Source organism: Neolamprologus brichardi, chromosome 7, assembly GCF_056152115.1.
Source record: "Neolamprologus brichardi isolate AB-2024 chromosome 7, ASM5615211v1, whole genome shotgun sequence".
Lineage (NCBI taxonomy): Eukaryota > Metazoa > Chordata > Actinopteri > Cichliformes > Cichlidae > Neolamprologus > Neolamprologus brichardi.
This window is the reverse complement of record NC_142110.1, coordinates 43,803,129-43,825,206: the sequence shown is the minus strand read 5'-3', so window position 1 is coordinate 43,825,206 and position 22,078 is coordinate 43,803,129. Positions and strand designations below refer to the sequence as shown.

The window sequence follows — 22,078 nt, the reverse complement described above, 5'->3', positions numbered from 1 at the left end:
AGGTGGGCAATTGTGTGAAAAATATCATGTGACACCAGTTGAATTTCACAAACAAGACTTTTCTGAGACTACTGCACAAGCTTGATTGATTAAAAAAAAGTAAAAAGTAGGGTATGGGGTGTAGGTGAATTTTTTCGCTTTTGAAGTGGGCTGTTCTAGAAGTTTGAGAGCTTCTGATGTAAACGGAAGGAGAAATGGCCCCGGTGTACCCATGTGAGACATGGTGAGAGAGAGAATGTAAACTGCATTAGTCTTTCTGATTGAACTTTTGCTAAACTTCATTAAACTCTATTGAAGCTACTTTTAAACATAGTAAACCCTCACTTCCTCTTTCAGAGTTTCATACGTTCTGTTCTGTGCATCTGCCTGCACAGTATGTCCGTCAGCGAGATTACACAAATAGTTCAGGCAAGCGAGACATGGTGGAAAGGTGGATCTGATCAAAAGAAAAATCCATGAGTGACTCACTTTAAAAACGTGAGTTATGGCAATGGCATCAGTGAAGGATTTGCTTTACTAGAGCGCTTTTAGGACCCTTTTTCTTTCATCATATTTAATAACTACAACTCTCAAAGTATACAGTGTGGCCATATGGAAAGGTCTTGATAAGACTGAACCCATGGAGTGACATTAATGGATTATCCTTGCATTATCTGATGGCAGATCACTGTTGCATTTCATCTGATAGGCAAGCCTCTATAGGCTGCAGCAGTAATTTTTTTTTCTCTTTTGTTATTTGTCAAAAGTGGAAAATTGAAGACACATTTTTCCACTGAACGAGTGCCCAGACTGGAAGTCTTGATTCGAAGTGAACGCAGTCTGTCGGGTGTCCCAAATTCTGACATCCTCTGTTTGTCGTGTCTCCCTGCCATGATTTTTCATCACTAGAAAATGTAAGACGTATAGTCAGTGTCATGTTTCCAGGGCTGACAACATCAAGCTGTCGTCAGGTGGCTTCCCAGTCGATCCAACAATCTGATCTGGATAAATATCTCAGCTCCCACATAGATAGCTGTGCACTTTATTCAGGCCTTAGTAGGCCTCATGCCTGTAGGGTTTGCAGTCCTTTCTCTGAACATGTGCTCTGCAATGTCTTGACAAACTCCTGCAAAACTCTTGTAACACTGGTTTTAATTGCCGTAAGCTTACAAGTCAGTGTTTTCTGGCATTCTTTCATTATTAAATAAGACAGAGTCCAGCTTCAACGTCTGGCTTCTTATCTAACCATTTTCAAATCTGCTTTATTTTGTGTTTGAATCTGATTAATTGTTTTTCCTCTTTAGGAATCACAAACAAGTCTTAAGAAATGATTCTTGGCACAAGTTACGAGGTGACTCACGAGCTCCCTGAGGTATTAATGTATTTCGGGGCAGGATATTTGTATTTAGATGAGCTACTTGCAACACAATGCAGATTACTTCCACCGGTACACAAACCTCATTTACATATGTGTAGAGAGAGAATCAAACAGATCCACATCCTTGCCAGATGTCATCGGTATGTGTAAGAAGACAAAAATTTGGTTTGCGATCCTTTCCTTAATGCGAGTTGTTCATCATCATTATAGCTCTGGTATTGATCTGCAGAGTGATGAAGAAAGGGAGATATGGTGGAAAAGAATAAGGGAGGATAAGAAGGAAAGATTTTTTTTTTGAGGGGGGGGGGGGGTTGGAAGTTGAGATGAAAAAGAAGAGGAACCAAAAACTTTCCAACAATACTCAGACTCTGTTTTGATTTAGATCAATATGAAGTCAAACAGGAACTGTTTAATGGATTTGTGCCTCTTTTTTTCCCCTTTGTTCATATGCAGTTTGTGTGGAGTGATGTGTTGTGTATGTGACGAATGCTGTTACATACACTCTTTATGCTTATGTGTACTCTCCCTTTTGTCTTGGTATACAATTCTTGAGAAGAATGTCTCTGTATCCTGTATGGATTTATTTTTCAACCCTGGGAGGTGAAGGCATATTTGTCAGAGTGGGTGTGAAGACTGAATTTATTGCCTCGTGGTTTCCGCCCAGGATGAGGACTGCGGGGATGATGGGGCACAGGGAAGGCCCGCCCTCCCAGTGGAGAAGTTTGCATGCAGCAAGTAAGAGGAAGGAGATCCCTATGTCGCTGTGGGGAAAAATTGAGCCAATGAAGACAAAGTCTCATGTTGTTTTTGTTTTGTTTTTAAGGTGCAAAAATTATTATTTTTACCCACTGGAACCACAAGTTGCTGCTTGGAAATATCTGGCTAAACTTTCCTTACCCACCAAATCGGACCTTCTGCAAAGAAGCCGTTGCAAACTTGGACAAACAGTCCTTCTTGGAACAGCGCCAAGCAGCAAAACAATAGGATCTGTTGATAATTTTCCCCAAGAGGTTTTAGATTATTTTTGGAGTCAAAGCGCTTTCTTGTCAGTACCTGTATGTATGGAGGGATTTGTCAAAAACGGACCATGTAGAGTGATAGTGATAATGGAAAGTGGGGGGAGTAGACACAAAATACAAAATAGCTACAGGGAAGAGGATTCAAGAGTGAGTTCGAACTATACGTTGTGTATTAAGACGGCTGTAGCCAGGCTGATTGTACTTTTTGGTTAGCAAAGTCCAAAGCCAAAGCCTCGAGATAAGCATGTTTTGGGACCAGAAACAAAGAACTCAAAGGGCATTGTTACTCTAAAACACATTGTTTTCTCCTCCTTTTGGCTGATGCTGATCATAATTTACAAAATGCTGTATCCAATAAGAAACCAGTGACTGAGACTGCGAACCTCTCAGAAAAATGTTTACCGAGGTCATTCCTAATGCCCTCTGCTGGCCATTGGAAAGCGCGCAAAGCGACTGCACTTCCATCTTTTATATACAGTCTGTTTACAATCTGCAAATACACTGGCTGTCCACACTCATTCTCAACTACGGTGCTCTTTTGGTTTATAAGCCTCAGATACAGATACAGATGTATTTCATGAAAGAGGATGCTGGCCATTAATAGAACGATTGGGAATTTGTTCCTCATATTCACGTTTACTCAAGCTCAGCACCAAACCCTAAACCACTCCTCAAACGTGAGTTACTCTGGATAAATGCCAACGCCAAATAGTTGCAACTCAAACAGTGACAACAGTAATGGATGACCGTCTCTTTCTGAATCCATGTGGTCTGCTCAGTTAATTCCACAAAACCCATTACAAATATTCACTTTAATCATTGACCAAAATGACTCTGCAAGCCGACGGAATGATCTTTTTAACCGATAGACGATAAGTGTCCTCCTCCAACACGCTGACGCATGAAGTCAGTGTGTTGTTCTTGGCTGCTGTTTATTATTTCATTTAAGGTCATACAGTCTTGAAAAGCTAATCCATCCTAAATTATCTGCTAAATTAGTTTTATGATTCAAATCAAGCAAAGAATTATCTTTTTCTTTTTTTTTAAATCTAAAGTTAGTGATTTCATAGCCTCAGTTAAAATAATTTCTCGTTAGGATTCGAGAGGCATTTCAAAGACTGGCACAGCTCCGCACAGTTATTGTTTTTGGTTGGATGACACTGGAAGAAGGGAGTTTGAAAAAGGGTCTCGAGCAGGAGTCAGACAGGTCACTTGGATACAAAGCTACCTCCTGATTTGAACAGAGGACAGGAAAAAAGGAAGTGTGCACTGTGCAGTTATTGAAAGCAATTCAAAATACACATTCATCTATTGCAGATTTTGTTTCTGGTTTTACTACCTCTCCTTAAGTCCCACAGCAGTTTGTAGGTTGTGCAGTAGGTTACTTATTGCTCACCTGGAGAATAAACCAAAGGAAAATAAGAGTATAGTACATGTCAAGCAGCAGATAGAGGTAGCACCTTTGTGCTCTAACTTTAAGAGTAGGGATGGGTATCGAAAACCGGTTCTTGTTGAGAACCGGTTCCCACTGTTTCAATTCCTTGGAATTGTTTGCCATTTTTGCAAACGATTCCCTTATCGATTCCAGTCGCCCCGAATGACGTCACCACGTTGTGGAGCGTCATTTACCTGGCAGGAAACATGGTGGCTCAAACGCACAAAAGTTTGGTTATACAACAGGGCAGCTTGCAATACTTGAAAAGTAGATATTTCATTAAGGGAGGAAACACTACAAATATGCAAAAGCATTTGCTTACAAAACATGCGATAACCTTAAATGAATGTCGTGTTTTTAATTCCACTCCGGACTCGTGAATCTCAACCCAGCAGCAGCGGTAACGTTTGCACGTCCTCTCCCGTTAATGCGGCAGGTAAATAATCAACTAACAGTGCATATTATGTTAGCGCGATCTGCCTTATTACCAAACCTGCCATTACTGTGCATTTAGGTGACCATGATGAGAGAGTCAGACAGAGTCTGGCTCAAATGCTGGCAGTTCTCGCTGCAGTCTACCGGTAGCGTCTCCTTTCAGGCCAGGATAGACGAATGTCACCGAGCAGTGACTAAGTTTGTGGTAAAAGGCTTGAACCCATTTGCCACAGCAGATGCCCCGATTTTCGGTAAGTGAATGTGTTTAATTGTAGGCAGGGACATTACTGGATATTCTTGTGTAATTGCTACAGAATAATTTATGTTATACTTTGTTATTGCTACAGAAGAATATTTATTTTATAATTTTACATTTACAATTTTTTTTCCTGGGGACCCTGTGACACCCCACTGAAGAGCCGTAGGCTGTGGATCTCTTAAGATCTCACTGTTGGGTTTGTAAGGCCATGTTACTCCTAAATTTCTATCTTGTTCAAAGAGAAGATATAAAACAAAGTTCTAAGCTATTAGACCTTAGTGTTCTCCTTTTTTAAAAAGAATCGATAAGAGAATCAATAAAGAATCGAATCGTTAAACAGAATCGAAAATGGAATCGGAATCGTGAAAATCTTATCAATACCCATCCCTATTTAAGAGTGATCTCACTAAATCAGTTGAGATTTTCTAATCCAGTTTAAAAGAACCAGATAGCCTGTAGGTGAGAAGGTTTGATAAATGTACATGATGTGAAAACAAACAACACTATAGATTTTTCTTTAGACTGCAGTTCTGAAGCAGTTTTTTTTTAAATAATTTCTATTTTCATTATGATGAGATCATTACAACAGTTGTGCCTTTCCACCCTCACTGTGTCACAGACAAACGCAGCTTAATTAAAACCAACAGACTGCAACACAGGGAAATGATTACTGTTAAATGTTAAGTCCAAATCACACAATCAACAGACTAAATATTTTTTAAATACAAACAGCTCACAAGGCTATTTTTAATCTGCTTTGCTGCAGACTTCCAGGGACATACATTAGTACTTTAATTAGCCATCGCTGATGAAGATTGCTGCTAAAAGTTTGAAGGTACTAAGACATTTTGCATTGCTCTGTGAAACTGTAATTTAAAAAGAATGAGGGATGCATAGGTCACATCTGCGCTTGAAATCTCCACTGGCGAGTGCCTGAATACGTTCTGTTATTACTGCAAACAAACACACACACAATCAGTTGTGAATACTGCATTCTGTCTTGGCAACAGCCAGCTTCAGAAGGGGCCATGTGTTGCCATATTATTTGGAGCGTTTTCCTGTTTCTGGAATAACCGCTTCCAGTTGAGACTCTGCGCAGAGCAAGCTGCACACCGAACACATTCCACTGCCAAGGAAAACACCTCTCTGGTGACCAAAGCGCGGCCCCTCCCTTTGTCCCCTTCCAGCCAAGGTGTTTCACAGACAGATAAAAATCAGCCGGTCCGCTGGGGAGTGCAACATATCCTCACGCTGCTTTTCCTATAAAACAGGATTCCTGTGTTAATCCTGTGAGCCGTGGCAGACGGATTAATACATTTAAAGCTAGAAATTGTAAAACCATCGCTGTTTCATGTTGTATGTTTGTGTCATCAAGACACAAAACCACATTAAAATTGGAGACAGATGACTTATTCATGTATGTTTGAATGTTTGTCTAAGTGTTCATTTTGTTGATTTCCACTGTAGAGCCTTTGCTTAGAAACCAAAAGTGTGCTCCATCGATCGCACCGGTGAAGGGTCAGGTCGTTTCTCAGCGAGTCACAGAGTTCCTGTGAATATTATCCAAATTCTGGATTTACTTCAGCAGAACCTTGTTCATCTCTTATGCAACCACTGTGCTACAAGAAAACCATTTTTTGTTTTTGTAGTTAAGCCATCCTGTATATCTTTGTGTGCATGTATATGTATGTATGTAGGTGTGCATGTGTGTTACACCACTGCCATTAGGCTGGAAGGAAACACTTTTCTCTCTGAGTGTATTTTGAGGATTAAGATAAACAGACTTTAACAAGGTGCCATTATCGCTTGCACACACTCCCCTCCTCTCACTCACTCACATAAAGGTTCTCCATGTAGGTTGTTAGTTGACCAGAAAACTGTTTGATGAATTTGTTTCTGTTATTGTTGTGTTGCTTTTCCTTCTTATAATTACCCCCCCCCACACACACACACACACACGCACACACACACACGCACACACACCCCGGGATATCACTGCAGTTATACCCATCCTGCCTGATAATTACCACCGTCAAAACTGCTAAATTTAAAAATCACAAAAAAGTGCTGTCCTCGCATGTAAATACGCCAGCCACCTGTGCCCTCAGCTAACTTTAGGTGCCAATTACACGTGACTTAAATCCAGAGATAAACGCTGCCAACACTGAAGAGAGCGGAATTGCAGCAAATATGAAAATGCCCCCCAATCTAATTATCATTAAGGAAGGTTTTGGGGGGTTGGTGGTTAATTGAGGTCAGTCTCGTGGCCGCTCAGTTATGTGTGAGCTGCCGTAATTACCTTTTCCGCTAACAAAATGCGTTACAAAGATCCGCAGCGGCAGCTGCCCGCGTGTCCGTCGCGTTCAATTGACCTCCCGATCAGAGCAGGTAGAAAAGGAGAGGGAGAGAATGAGGGGAGAGGCCGTTTCACACTTGAAGAGGCTGTTAGTGTTGACGCCCTCGGCCGGCAATTACACACAATCAGCGGGAGAGCTGCAGACCTGCTCCTCTGTACAATGGAGCCCCGCGCGCGGTCGAACCTAGGGGTGAGGCCCGCGAGCCGCTCAAGTGCGTGCAGCTGCGCGCGCTCCAGAGAGAAAAGCCGACTTCCCCTGCAATTAGCTCCTCGTTTCAGTTTTTAACAACGAAAAACTGGTTTATTATCATCTCCTCTGGCAGTCGTTTCGGTTAAAAAAAAAAAAAGAAAGAAAAAAGAAGAAGAAGAAGAAAGGAAAAAAAAATTGGCGTCCATTTTTTGTGTGGGGGTTATTATTTATTGGTGTCTGAAGTGGCTCTGAGAAGTTATTTTCTGCTAATTGTCGGGCTTATCTTGCTTTGACAGATTTAACCGAGACTTAAATGGCACTTCAACGGTGCTGCCTCGAAATCAGTGCGACCTGCGGTGTGATAATGCTTGCTGTTAGGTCTTTGATTTAAACGTTTTAAGCGAGTTCAACCAAAAATGCTTCTTGCTGTGCGCCTTTATATGATTAAATCTGTATTATCAGAGTGTAGGTCAAAAGAATGGTTAAATGGTTCACTTTTATCTGGAATAAAAAGAAGAATAAAAAGATAAAAATTCTAATAATTTCCCTTTGGATCTTTCCACCAGATGACCAGGAGCATGAGTGGATTGTGCGGACTTGTCGGAAGGCTTGGGATGAGGTTTGTGGCGCTGAGCCGGAAAAATCAGCTGCAGCCAGATGTGAGGAGAGCAGCAATGTTAACTTTTAGCATGTTATTTATTAAAACCGAGCTATAGGGAATTTCTGTCTTGTATTACATTTTGCATTAATGACTGAAAAGTAAATGGTCAAGTCCATGCTTTTAAATCATCTCGTTTTATTTCCCCCCCACCCACATTGCTGCTGTGGCCTATGAATTCTGGGAGGTGCAACAGCCGCCTTTCAGTGCATTCATCTTAATTTCCATAATACTGTATGCATTACAGAGAGGGAGCTAGAGGAATGGAAAGAATCTGGGAAATACATTTACAATCAGTTTACAGGCAGCACAGAATACATCCAGTTTTATTACGTGCTTTGATTGCCATACTGTATTATTTCAGATCTACATCTCACACCCAGAAGAATTAGGACAGGCAATCAGTTTCCAACTGGGTTAAACAGTCTTTATACATGCTGCCCAAACAACTCTGTTATTCTAACTTTATCCAACAACACATTTCCCATCCCTGTAATAAGAATTGACTTATTTACAGTGAATTAATGATGTGCAAAACACCACAGATTGCTGGTGTAACACAAATGCGCCATTCATGTGTGAGGGTTGGTTTTGAGGGGTTTTGGTGCTTTTTTGCAGGGTTTTTTTCATGCCTAAATGAAAGATTTTAGCAGGCATTCAAAAGTGAGTGTATTAAACTACAATCTGAGGTAATTTGCCAAAGATAGGAAATTAGCAGGTAACATTGACAAGGCTTTGATCTGCTGGGCGAGCGTCAGGCACTCATTAAATTACTCTTCAACATATCGCCATAAACTCCCATTAGCAGATCATCTTTTTAAAAATATCAAATAAAATTAATAATGAATGAACACCCTTGAGAGCAGGAGAAATTTCCCATAATGCACGCTTTGTCTTGCACAAAAATGCAGACCCAGCACACACACGCACACACACACACACACACACACACACACACACACACGAGGATGTACACTGTTAACCACTAAATTAAGCACAAATGCTAAAGTAAACACACAAGAAGTGAAGTTACAGCAAAACACAATGCCTGACTTAAAAAAATACACATGGAACACAGAGTTACTTTATATTTATGGATTTTATTTGTGTATTTACCATTTGAAACTTCATTCCATCTGAGCCCGATTTAATCATCTTACACGCTTGTCTGTTCTTTGCAGTTGACATGTTTTGGAAAATTAAACGTGAATAATTGCTTTGTTAGTTTATCCTCAGAAATGATCCAAAGCCACCAAAAAATATCACATTCTATTTTATTGCATTTTATTACACAAAACATTTATGATGCACAGTCTATCAAATAAACTTTTTTGTTTCATTTCATGTTTTTTTAAACAAAACAAACAAACAAAAAAAAAAACATTTCAAATGGGGGAAAAAGTGCTTTACAGGGATTTACCATCTCAATAAATACAAGGACATTGAGGTCTTGTTGGATCCTGTTCTTCACACTATGGCCATGGAACTAAAATACAAATGCACACTCTATACCCCTGCCAAAACTCACACATTCACACACAGACACACACACGTCTTAATATGTACAAAGCCAGTCATTTTATACTGTCCATATTGTACCAATACAATATTCCCTGCCTGCTTGTGTGGAACACACACACACACACAGAGGCTGAACAAGCAACCTTATAAATTATAAATTAGTAACAATACATCTGTGGGAAAATCTGGAAATGTGGTCTGATTTTGCAGGAATGTGAAGTTTGACTTGTATGGTCATCTCAGACTTTCCTCTTTAAACAGGACTGTGACGGTTTAAAGTCTGCAAACTCCTGCTTATAACCGGTGTTTTATTCACGTAACAGCTCAAATGTTGTCCTTTGCGGCTTCATTTAATGGTAAACAGACAAAATGCTACAACAGAGTCTATTAAATAGTTTGTGATTTTCTGCCAATTGAAGATTTAGGAGTCTCATAATTTTTCCTGCGTAATAACAGTTAAATGTTTAGTGAGAAATATCACTTTGGAAAAGATAAGGCACATAATATTTTCTTGTCTCTAATTCTGCACCTCAGTTCGGTGGGAAAGGAAGGAGGAAGTTTCTGGTTTTCTGAGACGTCATAAAGTCAATATGTCATTCCAAAATAAAAAATATTTCAACAATCAAAGATTCCTGTTATATTTAGATTCCTTCATGGTTGCTTAGAGAGAAAAGAGCCAGGAGCCTTACCTCCAATGTGGTCTACTGTGGCCTTTGGGCCACAAAGATAGTTCCCCTTTAAATTTCTCTTCGTGTTTTGACAGCACTTCAAGAAGTTTCCTTGCTCAGTTTATCCCTTTAAAGCTCCCTTCACCTCCACATTAGGTGGTGGCTGAGTAGAGTGGAGGATGCTGTACACGTGAAGCAAAAGGGTCCGTGTGAAACATAGTCTGTGAGTTTAATGATAAACGCTTCCAAGTCATTTTTGGAAGTCCTATCCCCAGAAAAGAACATAATCACAGATGGTTTTTAGCTTTTATCTCGTTCATCCATTTCTCTTTTTTTCTGGTTTCAGTGGACAAGGCTCCTGCAATATTTGTCTCTTCTCCACGCTGACTCCTGGATGACCTTCGAGTTGGTTCATGAGACATCACTGATGTTAGATCAGGGGTTGGGATCGGGAGGTCAGGGGTCATAAGGGCCATGTCGGAGAACTAGCGACTGAGGGGGAGCTGAGGCAGCGACATGGCCTGATGAGAGAGACTCTGAGAGGTCAGGACAGAGAAGGGATGACCTGGGGAGCAAATCATAAAAAACACACAAGATTAAAAAAAAACAAAAGAAAAGCAAAATGTGTGTCTTACAAAGCAACTCCCATAATTTAAGAAGTCAAAACAAATACTAAAAATGATGTGCCTATTTACACCACAGTAAATGATAACTCACTGTCAATGTACCCATGAAGGGCCACCATGCGCGCTCGCTCGGGACTGCCAAACGGAGAGTAATGCAGCTCATCGGGCAGAGATGAGGGTATCCTGGACTGAGGATGACCTTGAGGAGCCCCGCTGTGCTGGGGCGTGTGCTTTTTATGTCTTGCTCTGCAGTTTTGAAACCACACCTATGAAGATGCAATGTAACCAGACATCATGTGGCTATATTCTTAAAGTTTGTCTTTTCAGTGTACTGTAAGAATGTGTTCCATTAGTTTAGCATTTTAACATTTAATTATATTGACGTCATCCATTCGTGCTTTTTATACACACTGCTCACCTGTATGACTCTTCTGCTTAGGCCTGTCATGTCGGCTAGCTTCTGTAGCGTCTGGGCATCCGGATTGTTGTCCTGAGCAAACTGTGCCTGCATGATCTGCACAATGAGACAAAATATTAGGTACTGTGTCAGGGCTTTGGCACAGTAAATCAACGTTGTGCACTTCGGTGTTGCTGAGAGCGTTTCTCACCTGTAGCTGTTCTGCGGTGAACGATGTCCGTGCTCTTTTGGCCGGTTTGGGTTGACTGTCTTGTTCTGTTGGAACTGCTCCCTCTAATGTGATGCCATTGCCTAAACAATTACACACACACATGCAAGTCAGATAATAGTTCAGTGATAAATAAAGTGACTATAGATGTCAGGAGACATAGGTAGTCTACAGGACTTGAAAAATGTATCATATCAAAGGGACCTCAGGAGTTTTGATGCCCCAGCAGGGACCCAAATTTAAGAGCCGTGGCCTACTTTTCCGCTCTTGCAGCATAACATGCTAATTCTGTAGGTATTACCGTTCTCAGAAAATTAACAGATATCAATCATTTGAAATAGTTATGACAAGGAATGATTCAATCAGACAATAAATTTGCTGAAAAGCACAGCTTCAGATATATCTTGTCATTTACCCAACCACTCACCGCTCTCAGCTGCTCGTTTGAGGTTCTCCACCATGGTGTCATAGTGGATTCGGCACAAGACCTTCTCCTCCACCAAACCAAACTCTTCTCCCGTGGACAGCTGCCTCTTACACGAGTAGCAGGCAAAACATGCCAAGTGGTATGCGTTTCCCCTTGCACGCCGCACCCAGTCGCTGGCGTATATCTGCCGCCCGCAGCGGGCACACTTAGTACCAAACCTACTGTGAGGGGGAGAAGAACAGAGCAGGAGAATGAGGAATTATGGGCAAAAAAAAAAAAAAGGGAAAAAGATAAAATTGTTGCAGAACAGAAAATGAAACATACACAGTGACTTCCTTTTCTTTGAGAATATTTTCTTGAAGTGAAGTTTGACATGAATTTGTTTTTTAATTTCTGGCAAAGCTCAGAAGCTTTAAAGGAAACCTTGGAGGAGGAGGATATGGCTTTCAGAAAAGACTCCTGAGTGCGGCTGCAAGCTGAGCCTTGAATGCAAACAAACCAACACCTGCAATTTCCTGACTGATGCATGAAGCCCCTGACACATATATACACACACACACAAACACACATAAGCCAGGTTGGCTTTAAACACAGTGGAAGATGAAGAAAAACCCGGATGACATCATTCTAGATCGCCTCGCTGTAACTGATAGCAACAGCGAGGTTGGCGGTGAATAAACCCAAACCACCTGACTTGCTGTTATGGATGGGTGGTTGGTGGGAGAGAGAAAGAGGATCAAAGATGTAAGGCTAGAAATGCTTCAAGACAATTCCTCATTAGCAAGAAATAAGATAGCTGAACATCTGCTTAGTTTAAATGTTTTAAATGAGGGGGATAAAACGGGACACGGGGCTCAAAGAAGAAATAAAGGCTGCTGTAGATTTATAACTAATCCCACAAAAAGGCCTTCCTATCCCGTATGTCGGTCGCCTTTCTTCTAAAAAAAAAAAATGTAAATCCCAAATATTAAAAAAGTATTTTCAAATTTATTAGTACATTAGTAATATGTGTGTAGAAATTAGTCAAATTGAGCTGCAGCACTTGTGCTTTATGAAATAAGATATATCAGACATAGGCAATACAGATGATACTTGTTTAGGGGAAAAATGTCGAATATCTCATATCCCTTCACGAGATTGTGTTTACTGTGCAGCTGGGTCTGTGGAGTATCCAAATAAATCTCCATTTTATTGCAACAGAAATATTATAGATGTTCCCTGTTTTGCACAAGAATAAAAAGATATTAAGCGCCTCATTTGAAGGACCCATTATGGGTTTTAATGGGTATCAAACGCTTTAGGTTGGAGATGGTTATGGTTATGTTAAGAGCCATTGTTGGGGTCGGCAGCTGCCAATTCTGCTGGAGGAGGCCAGATTTGTAAGCAGCCTGAAAGAAAGTGCTTCTTCAAGGGTAAAACTGGCGTGGAATGGGGTGGGGGTAAACATGCGCAGTGTGCTGCACTGTACAGCCGGATTTGTGTACATTCATCAGCCGTGCTCACCCCGATATTTCGCTCGCTGCTCCATACACAGCCACAAACATGCACCATATTTAAAGTCAGAGGTCAGTGGAGCTGGCGGAGGGCAGGGAGCCGGAAAAGAACAGTCATGGAGAGAGTGAGAGAGGACGTAAGTGACTGAGACAGGGAGTCGTAGGGCTGGGGGAAATGGCAAAGTGGAGAGCGTAAGCGGCGGAGAGAGCGAGCAAAGAGAGCTGGGGGTGCAGAGGAGCACAAGGGCTGCCAAGTGAGTGGGTTTGGCAGCGTATGCGTGCACTCAAGTCCACTCTATCTAGGATGAAAGCATACTAAGGCCCTGACATCTCACAAGCTTGTAACCCTCCTTATGTGCAGGAGCTTGTTTGCCAGAAGTCACTTTTATGCATGTAGTGTGGTGCAGACTATTTATGGGGCATCATTAGGCGACTACTGTTTGAGGGTCAGCCTAGTTTTTATCATCACAGGTCAACAAATTATATAGATATCACAACAAATGCAAAAAATGGTATTCATCAAGGGGGGGGGGGGAGCAGTGCGACTGTAACAGCGAGTCCTTGTGATGACCTTCAAGGAAAATTGGCTGGCATGGCACCCACTAAGGGCTCAAGTTGTCTCTGATATGTTCAGATTTAACCAAACAACCCCTTATGTGGCATTAAAGCCGCTCCGGGAGACAAATGGACTGCACGGCTCACTGTACGATATCCTTTCAGACTGTTACAGAGAAGTCGAGCCTGTTTCTACAGTAAAGAGGAAAACATTGTGGAACGTTGCAGCTAATGCAGCATGACAGCTTGTCAGTTTCATGGTCTGAGACAGAACCCAGAAAAAGCTGCAAACCATCCCTTGTTTTAACCCCCTCCTCCTCTTCTGTCTTCCTCCCCTCCCTCCTACTTCTGCACCCATACTTTTTCTGTATCTTATTTTCCCTTTGCACTAAAAAACTGATGTTTATTTTGGATCCGTGTCAATCCTCGCAGCCCTTATATCACTCACCGCAAAACTTCCTTTCCTCCTCAGACTTCTCCTATTTGCTCCCCTTATTCTGTCTAATTTTTACTCTTTTTTTTTTTTTACAGTAATTCACCTGCTGCTGAAAGAGGGGCCTGAGGAGGTACACGTTTTTTGGATTATTTATGATGTGCTCTGAGAACATGCTAATCTCTATTAGATTTGTCCTGAGAGAGGCTGTGCGGTTTGTGTGCGAGAGGTTCACATTAGGCTGACAGGATTCTGAGCTGAGAAAAAGAGGGGAAATGTTTCATATGCTTTACGTCTTTTAACAGGTTTTAATAGATCAGGGTTTTATGGATAAACCCTGCAGAAAATACAAGTCCTTGACACTCTCATCCGCTGCTCTTTTAGCCTGTAGTAACTAGGAATACGGGCAGTTTTCTTTGCAACAGCCAATCTGATTTTCGGCATGAATAATGTAGTGCAGCGCTTTAACTGAGCAGCGTAACACTGTGTGTCACAGATGTCTTATTATAATTTTAATTCATTCGCTTCTTGATAAAAATCTCTGTAGCTGCTGCTCTCCTTTGTTGCTATGGAGACCTAATCAGCTAACCAGAGGTGGGTGGTTGATGAATAATTATTATTGCAAAAAAATAAAAAAAATTCAAGCGCGCACACACACACACGCATAAAGAGACATGCACACATCCACATGTGCTCACATCTCACCCACGAAGTTCATTACATACGTGGACTCTGGTTACAGTGTCAGTGTCACGGGGTGCCCCTGATTAGGGCAACTTCCTGTGTGGCCTGCAGCTCACGGACGCGGATGGGGTTTCTATGGGGCAAGGCGAGGGAGGGCTGCAAGGAGGCGAGGGGGGAGAGGGGGGGGAGGCTGATATAGAAATGGTTTGCGTATGTGTGTGTGGTTGAGAGAGAGAGAGAGAGAGAAAGCAAGCCCCCAAGGCCTGACATGGGTTTGAGAGGCACAGCGGGGGCTCTGTCCTGCACCCCTATAACGCTGACATCGCCCCCACCCAACCTCTGCATACACATACACACGTATATGGAGGGAAACCCACTCTGATTTCCTGCTATTACGCCCCATTAAAGCAGCTGTCAGTCCAAAGCCAGATGAGAGGCTGACACAGATGAGGAAATATCTCCAGAGGTTTGAAAGCAGCCCAAAGGATCTGGACTTGCACCGGTGTTTAGCCTAGTTTAAATCTGGCCTAAACCCAGATTACAGTTTATATTTACAGAAGTAACCATTGCACAGGCCCCAGCCCTGCAGCAAAGCTTCAATGCAGCATTTTTTAAAATAGCATCACATTTTCAGAGTGACTTATAAGGACATCGAATCCAAAAGTACTGATGTTATTGTGCAAAAGAGGGGTTTCGTCCACATATTGTAACCATACTAACTATTCTCTTCTTGCAGTAGTTTTTAATCTGCGTATCTGCATTATGAACTCTTCTATGACTGTGCTTGTCATCCCTGTCTTTAGAGTCATAGTTCTGTACAGCAGATAGATGACAAATGTGAGGTAAACTGTGGAGCAGTTTAGGTCCTTTGACCAGTTTTTAAACTTTTAAATTTAGGAAATTAGTTGCTTTGCATTTTGTGAAAATAACTATACGTTTTTCATATAAAACATCTGTCTAGAAAAACCCTTTTCATTCACACCCTTTATTAAAAAACGTTTTAAACAAAATTAGGAAAAATAACAAGAGTAATAATGTGTTTTATTTTAGGGGGAAATGTGGCAGTTTATGTGACATTTTAATTTAGACCCCCAGTTTCTATGAATTAAATATTTTCTTAGCTTTCTGTGCGTTTAAATAATTAATTAACAACCATATAGGTTTGAAAATGCCACTTAACTACATCTATGACCAAATTAACCAGAAAGAGGCCCTAAGTGACCCTCATTATACACAACAAACGCATTTCATTTTTACCCAGGATGCAGAAATCAACCACTACAGAGCAAAGAAAATTAAATTAGCACAATAATGACAAATGGCTTTTAATATCTGGGGCTAAAATACTGCAGTAATTCTAAAAAGAGATTAGATTATATTATTGAGGTCTTTGGCGTCTGATTATGTACATTTGTCGCCACTTTCAGGTCTTTAAAACGCTAAAGAGTAAGTGACTAAATATTTGTCAGATGCCTTGAGGATTAAAAGAAATAATAATTGCTGCAGTGTTCCACTTCTCCTATAATGGGATGACGCAACATTGTTTTCTCTGTTTTAATTTGTTGGCGCACAGAGGAGAAAGAGAAGCAATCTGATGAAAGACAACTCTACCAACAAGTGACAATATAGCTTAAAACAATCAAGTGCTTAAAACTCTTTGACTGTAAGAGAGCTTAAACTGTTTTATTCATTACCATCTTTGGAGATCTGATACTATGACGTATTTAAGCGTCCACATTTAAAAAGCATTTCTGAGTCTCTCAGTGATCAGTGTGGAGGTAAATTCTGAGGGAGCATTTAACCAGAGGTGGGTTGGTAAAATATTATGGTGCGGCAGAGCAAACACAAAAGTGTCCATTTTCGGGAAAAAATGAGCAAAATGACTGGCAGCTGCTAGACATGCATAAATAAACAGAGATCTGTGTGTGTTGGTGACCAGTGTGTGCGTGTGAGTAGGTGGATTATGTGTGCAGGTGTTTGCATTGGGCATTTTTGCTAATGCCCATTTCAAAGTTTCACATTTGTGTTTTTATGTTTCTTATTACATGTTTGTCCGTGTGCAGGTATCCGTCTCAGGGTGTGTTTTCAGTTTGGACATAAGCCACATTCACACGAGTTACATGCTGACCAGACACTCGGGGCCGTCTAATTGCTGGTCTGGAGGCTTGAGGGTCTGGGGTGGGGGGACAACTAATTGCTGGTGATTATAAACCTCAGAGCAGTGACTTGGTGTCAGATTTTGATCAGACAAAAACTAACGCTCACTTGCAGCTCCATGCACTCACTCACACACACACACACACACACACAGAGCGTTAAGCACAAATTGGCACACGTGTCCATACGATTAATACACCAGCTCCAGGCTACTGAACAGAAATTTACCATACTGATGCTGCTGTGGCTGTGAACCCCATTTAACCCTGTACTACCACACACACACACCCAGGCCTGCACACATTTTTATATTTTCCTCTTGGCACTCACAAAAACACACAAAAAGGGAATAGAAAACTGAGTCAAAACATCAGACAGGCTTTCTTAGTCCAGCTTGTATTGTAATAAAATTGTACAAAATTTGCCTACACATTCATGGCATGTTGTATACAGACGGTATACAATTTTATTTTGTATTATTTTAGATATATTATCAGAGATATTTAATTTTTAAGGTTTACTAAACAATCATTATTGAGGGTTTTAATATTATTGTTATTAGGCTTGATTCTCTAATTGAAATTGTATTTGCTTTTTTAAAATGAGACATATCCTTTTATTATAGAATAGATAGGAATTTCCTTTTTTGCACTTAAGCTCTGTTTGTCTTTAGGGACCGACTAAATCCGGACAGCTCAAACTGGCATTTCCGCCAATTTCCGTTTACATCACGTGTCCCTGTCAGAGTGTTAAAACAGTTATCCGCGCGCATCGTGGCACGTGGTGTGTTCATTTTGTACCTCATTCAAGACTGAGTCATGAGAAAATGATTTCACCAGCTTTTAGGCACTAAATGCTGGAGAAAGGATCCAATGATCGGGCAGTTGCAAAACACAAAAACACGCCCAGCCAGTCTGGCACAGTGCACTGGAAATGCATAAATAAGCGAAAAGAAACTAAAGTGTGCTAACTTTAATTTGCCTTTTAAGATCTGATATGATCAAAGCGGTAAAAGACAAGCTGGTCATAACAAGGTCAAAAGCGTTTTTCCTTAAATAGCGTAAAACTACACAGCCCACAACTTTTTAAACACTTTAGGGAAATTTTCCCAGAGTGCAGCACTCCAGTGTTTTTCCTTTTATAGGCCTAGCTGCTGAAAATGTCGCGGTTTTTTTTTTTTGGATAGCCATAACAAAACTGTGAATCTTTCAGCCCTTCGCTGTAGGCAAAAGCTTTTATTTTGTTACACACTTTCAGTTTTTGAAAAGGCTTTTCAAGAATATATGAGGCAACCCACATGCATAAGTTTCAAAGGATAAGCGTGCGTGAGTGCACGTGTGTGCGACAAGAGAGAGGGGGGGGGAGAGAGCTCTGCTGGCAGAGGGGCGGACGTGGTATTTTGAAAACACGGCCATAAACTTACCCTACCTGAAATAATCCATTTTACAGAAGATCTCTTTGTTTTTGATGTAGCAGCTGCTGTGCTGACGTAGTGACGTCCTGCACACTGAGCACTCCAGACAGCGCACGTGCCAAATCAGGTTGTTCACCTGCAAAGAGACACCAAGCGTGTCAAACACACACAAACTGATGATATAAGGCCGCATTAAGGACTTAGGGTGTCTGCTGTGGTGAGTAATGACTCTGTCACACTGTGGAACACTGACGTGATGCAGCAGCATGCGTTATGAACGCGCCTGCGCAAATCCGATCGATCGTGAGCTTATTTTGAATGTTTATGAGAGCTGTAAATAAAGGATTTTTTTATAACAATTTTTTAAAATTTATTTTTACTCATTATTTTAAACGAATAAATACAATACAAAAAACTCTAAATAAAATAACTCACAATTTTGAGCCATTTATGAATATAATGCTGAAACTATAAGGCGTGCAGCTTATCACAGATGTATCTGTATTTTAGCAATATGCTTTTTAGGAGGGGTTTTTTTTTTTTTTGCTTGTTTGTTTTGTCCTAAAACATATTTTATTGGCAATTAAGATATTATACGAAATATTAAGGCATCAACCGATATTTTCTGTGACTGGATTTTTTTTCTTCGTTAAAGAGCACTATAATTGTTTAGGAAAACAATAATTTAAAAAATGTTTAAAAAACCTTTTTTTTTAATTATACTTTTGCAAGCTTACAGGCAGCAAAGACATCCGGCTTGTCTATTTATTCATATGAGAGTTAAAGGAAGCTGCCAAAAACACTTGCCTTAATGTTAAATTTATATTTATAACCTTAAATGATTATCAGTACTTATTATTATTATTTGCCCTAATAGATATATTTTTCGTTGATGAATTTGAGTTTTTTAAATTATTATTTTGAATACGGTGTTAAATAATCAGTCCCGACATTTAAAATCATGGGGAAAATATATTACTTCTTTTTTAAAATGGCTAAATAACGAAGACAAACAATTGTTGCACACAAAAGATTTTAATTGTTTAGTTTTTGAGATCGTATAAATTAAATCTATCCAGAGAATTTACAACATGTATAGACAAAACGCCTTCTATAGATAATTGCAGATAAACTAATAGTTCTGGACATGAAAAATACAATAAAATAAAATAAAAATTTCAGTGTGACTAATTTATTATAATAGCATAAACGTTTAATTTAAGACCAGACATTAAATATTTAAATAAAATAATCTCATTTGTCTTATCTGTAACGCGGATGGAGAACAAAGTAGGCAGATAACGAACTAATGATCTTCACACTTCCTGACACACACACACGGCCGCGCGCGCACTAGTGAAGATTGTTTGGGGTTGGAAACACACGAGCGCACGCGACAAAAGCAGGGCGTCCTGGCTGTGAAACAGCAAAAGAACCAAAACATCCCTGTTGTGACTGTCTGCGGTCTCCCAAACACAGAGCGCCGTTTAATCTCAGTTTCCTGAAATGTTACGGTGGCGATAACATGGCTGAGATTTAGAAACAAATCGCCTCTTGTGTATTTTCCTGTTTTCCGAGTTGGCTACAAGATAATAAAAGTTTTAAGTAAGTCAGGCATATAGCTGCTTTCAAATATCATTGCAACCTTTTTTTTTTCTTTTTCTTCTTTTCTTCTGTTTTCAGTTTGAAGTTGTATTTATTAATTTATTTTTGCTTTCAATCTCCAAATTGCGTTAAATTCCGTGCAAACTTAAGGCGGGCCTCCAAATCCAAAAATAAGGGCAGAGTCAGCACAGCATCCTACTTCATTAGCTCCCCATTGCCTTGTGCAGAGGAACTATTTCTGTCTGTTAATGTAAAAAGGAAAACAAAGTCTAAAAGTACGGCCGGCCTCTCACCTTCAGCAAGTATCTGTCCAGGATCTCCAGACCGCAGCTGGCGCACAGGTTCTTCCCGGTTGACGGCACCGAGCTGGTGGTGGAGGTCGGCGAGCACACGGAGGGGGTGGACGGAGTGCTGGGGGAAGAGCGGGTGTCCTCCCGCTCCATGTTGGACCGCTGGGATTCTCCGTCCGAGTGAGACTGCAAGAGGGCATCAGCAGAGCTCAGCACTGACACACACACACCGATCATCCTCATCAGCGCGTTGACAGTTTTCAGGTGTCGCCATTTTTTTTACCATGCGTTTGCACTGCAGTGCGCGCATAATTCACAAATTTTCGCCAGCGTGAATGCGCGTGAAAGCAGCAAACGGTCATCCGCTGCACGCTATCGGCGCACTGAAAGAGCCTTTTTTAAACATATATGTTTTAAAGCATAAACGGGCAATAAAGCTCTCACCATTGACGTGTGCTTAGAGTCCACACTGCAGCGCGAGGCTCCCGGTGTGCTCTGGTGCTCGGTGGAGATCACCTACAAGAAAACGATCAGTGAGCGGCAGGTCATCACTTTCTCCGTCTCATCATCAGCTGAGCCGAGCAATCCTCGGGATACATTTGCGGACAGCTCTCCGAGGCTACTCCTATTTAAAGTAGTCCTGACAATAAACCCCCGGTTAAACCTGTTTAAAAGCCCCCCTGCAACAAAAGGCAATGTTTTAATGAAGCTATCTCAAATTGGATTGATTTTGTTCCCCCTGCCCTTAACCCATGCCTCTCAGAATAATAGTATTTTCTTCGCAATCCAGGACACGAGACTGGAGGATGGGGAGTGGAGTGGTGTGTGTGTGTGTGTGTGTTCGGTGGGGGGGACTACCTGTAATTACAAATAGCTTGAAACGCTGGGGGGATAAGAGGGACACGGAGTGTCAATTTCAACTGTCAATCAGGGTGGAAAAAAGGCAACGGTCACCCAAAGAATTGCAAATTTGATTTTTAATGGCTGTAATTAAAATCTAATTCTCTTCACGCGAGTTGGCAGCGCTCGAGAGGCTCGCGGACAGCAAATCACGCCATTCATACGCAGAAGAAGCAGCTGATCTTCACACACACACAAGAAACATGATTCTTGTGAGATCGCGGAGAGACAAAAAAAAATCCCCGCACGATCCCCGCCCCGGGGGGCTGCCGAAGAAACTGCGCGCTTCTGCCGTCCGTCCCGTTCAGTGAGAGAAGAAACTGGCATGTTGAAAATATCCCACAGTAAAACTAGAGCCTAGTATAGCATCCGCACTGCACATATGACTAGCTGCAAGTAGAGTCATTTTAAACCTTTTTCTAAAAAGGCCCAAACATTGCGTGTCAGTACCTGCTTTGTTGGGATTCCTTCGGACAGAATTTTATTTCCCTCTGAAAGAGGGGACAACACTTCATTTTTCCAGTACATGAACCCCTGGCGTCTCAGAGTTTCCAGAGTCAGGGATCAGGAGAATAGTCGGCGATGGGCGTGAAAAAACAAAAGAAAAAGAAAACAAAAAAGTAAAAAATGGGGAAAAACAGTTATATCCGTACCATGAATGAACTGTGGCGCGCACTTTTGTTCTACAAAAAAATGTCTCTTTAAAACACGAACACGGTCTGTCACGGTAGTGATGCAGCCACGCAGCGCCGGAGAGTTTTGCTTGCTGCTCTTCACAACAGATTTCTTACGTTTCTCTCTCTGTGTCTTCTTCTTCTTCTCTCTTTCCCTTTTCTGATCGGGGGTCCGACCACAGGAAGTGAATCAAATCGAGGCGCCTCGTAAAAACTCCCCCCAAAAAGAAAAGCTCTTGAGGTTCAGCAGAGACCTGCGGGGCTGCACAGGCGAGCGGAGAACCTGAGTGTCTCTG

General features: G+C 41.2%; 2 protein-coding genes across 5 annotated transcripts in view; one reads left to right on the top strand and one right to left on the bottom strand.

The window, feature by feature from the left end:
* The window catches only part of morn5 (MORN repeat containing 5), an 18,290-nt gene extending 7,808 nt beyond the window's left edge, over positions 1-10,482 (top strand). Inside the window, exons 5-6 of one of the 2 annotated variants that reach the window (XM_006788777.3) lie at positions 7,618-7,670; positions 10,245-10,482. In XM_006788777.3, the coding sequence (XP_006788840.2) occupies positions 7,618-7,670; positions 10,245-10,367 (176 nt within the window). In that variant the 3' untranslated portion in view covers positions 10,368-10,482. Of the gene's footprint in view, positions 1-7,617; positions 7,711-10,244 lie in introns of both variants that reach the window. The other variant, XM_006788778.3, reaches the window with a different exon arrangement.
* Positions 8,858-22,078, bottom strand: lhx6a (LIM homeobox 6a). Of its 3 annotated transcripts, XM_087843638.1 has the most exons (10): positions 21,900-22,078; positions 21,559-21,642; positions 20,653-20,724; positions 20,212-20,394; positions 18,328-18,449; positions 11,578-11,798; positions 11,133-11,233; positions 10,943-11,038; positions 10,616-10,790; positions 8,858-10,463 (listed from the first exon to the last, which is right to left on the bottom strand). In XM_087843638.1, exons 2-10 carry the CDS (start codon positions 21,634-21,636, stop codon positions 10,384-10,386), a joined length of 1,128 nt encoding a protein of 375 aa, XP_087699764.1. In that variant the 5' UTR covers positions 21,637-21,642; positions 21,900-22,078; the 3' UTR covers positions 8,858-10,383. The 3 variants fall into 3 exon arrangements, with proteins under 3 accessions (XP_087699764.1, XP_035762830.1, XP_087699765.1); XM_035906937.2 differs by having other exon boundaries at positions 11,578-11,795; positions 21,559-22,078; XM_087843639.1 differs by lacking the exon at positions 21,559-21,642.

Excerpts from the sequence above, each read along its gene's own strand:
- lhx6a (XM_087843638.1), bottom strand. The coding sequence starts at position 21,636 with ATGTACTGGAAAAATGAAGTGTTGTCCCCTCTTTCAGAGGGAAATAAA. Across the intron at positions 20,725-21,558 it reads AAGGAATCCCAACAAAGCAG|GTGATCTCCACCGAGCACCA; the intron begins GTACTGACACGC and ends GTTTTCTTGTAG. Across the intron at positions 11,039-11,132 it reads TCACCGCAGAACAGCTACAG|ATCATGCAGGCACAGTTTGC; the intron begins GTGAGAAACGCT and ends CTCATTGTGCAG.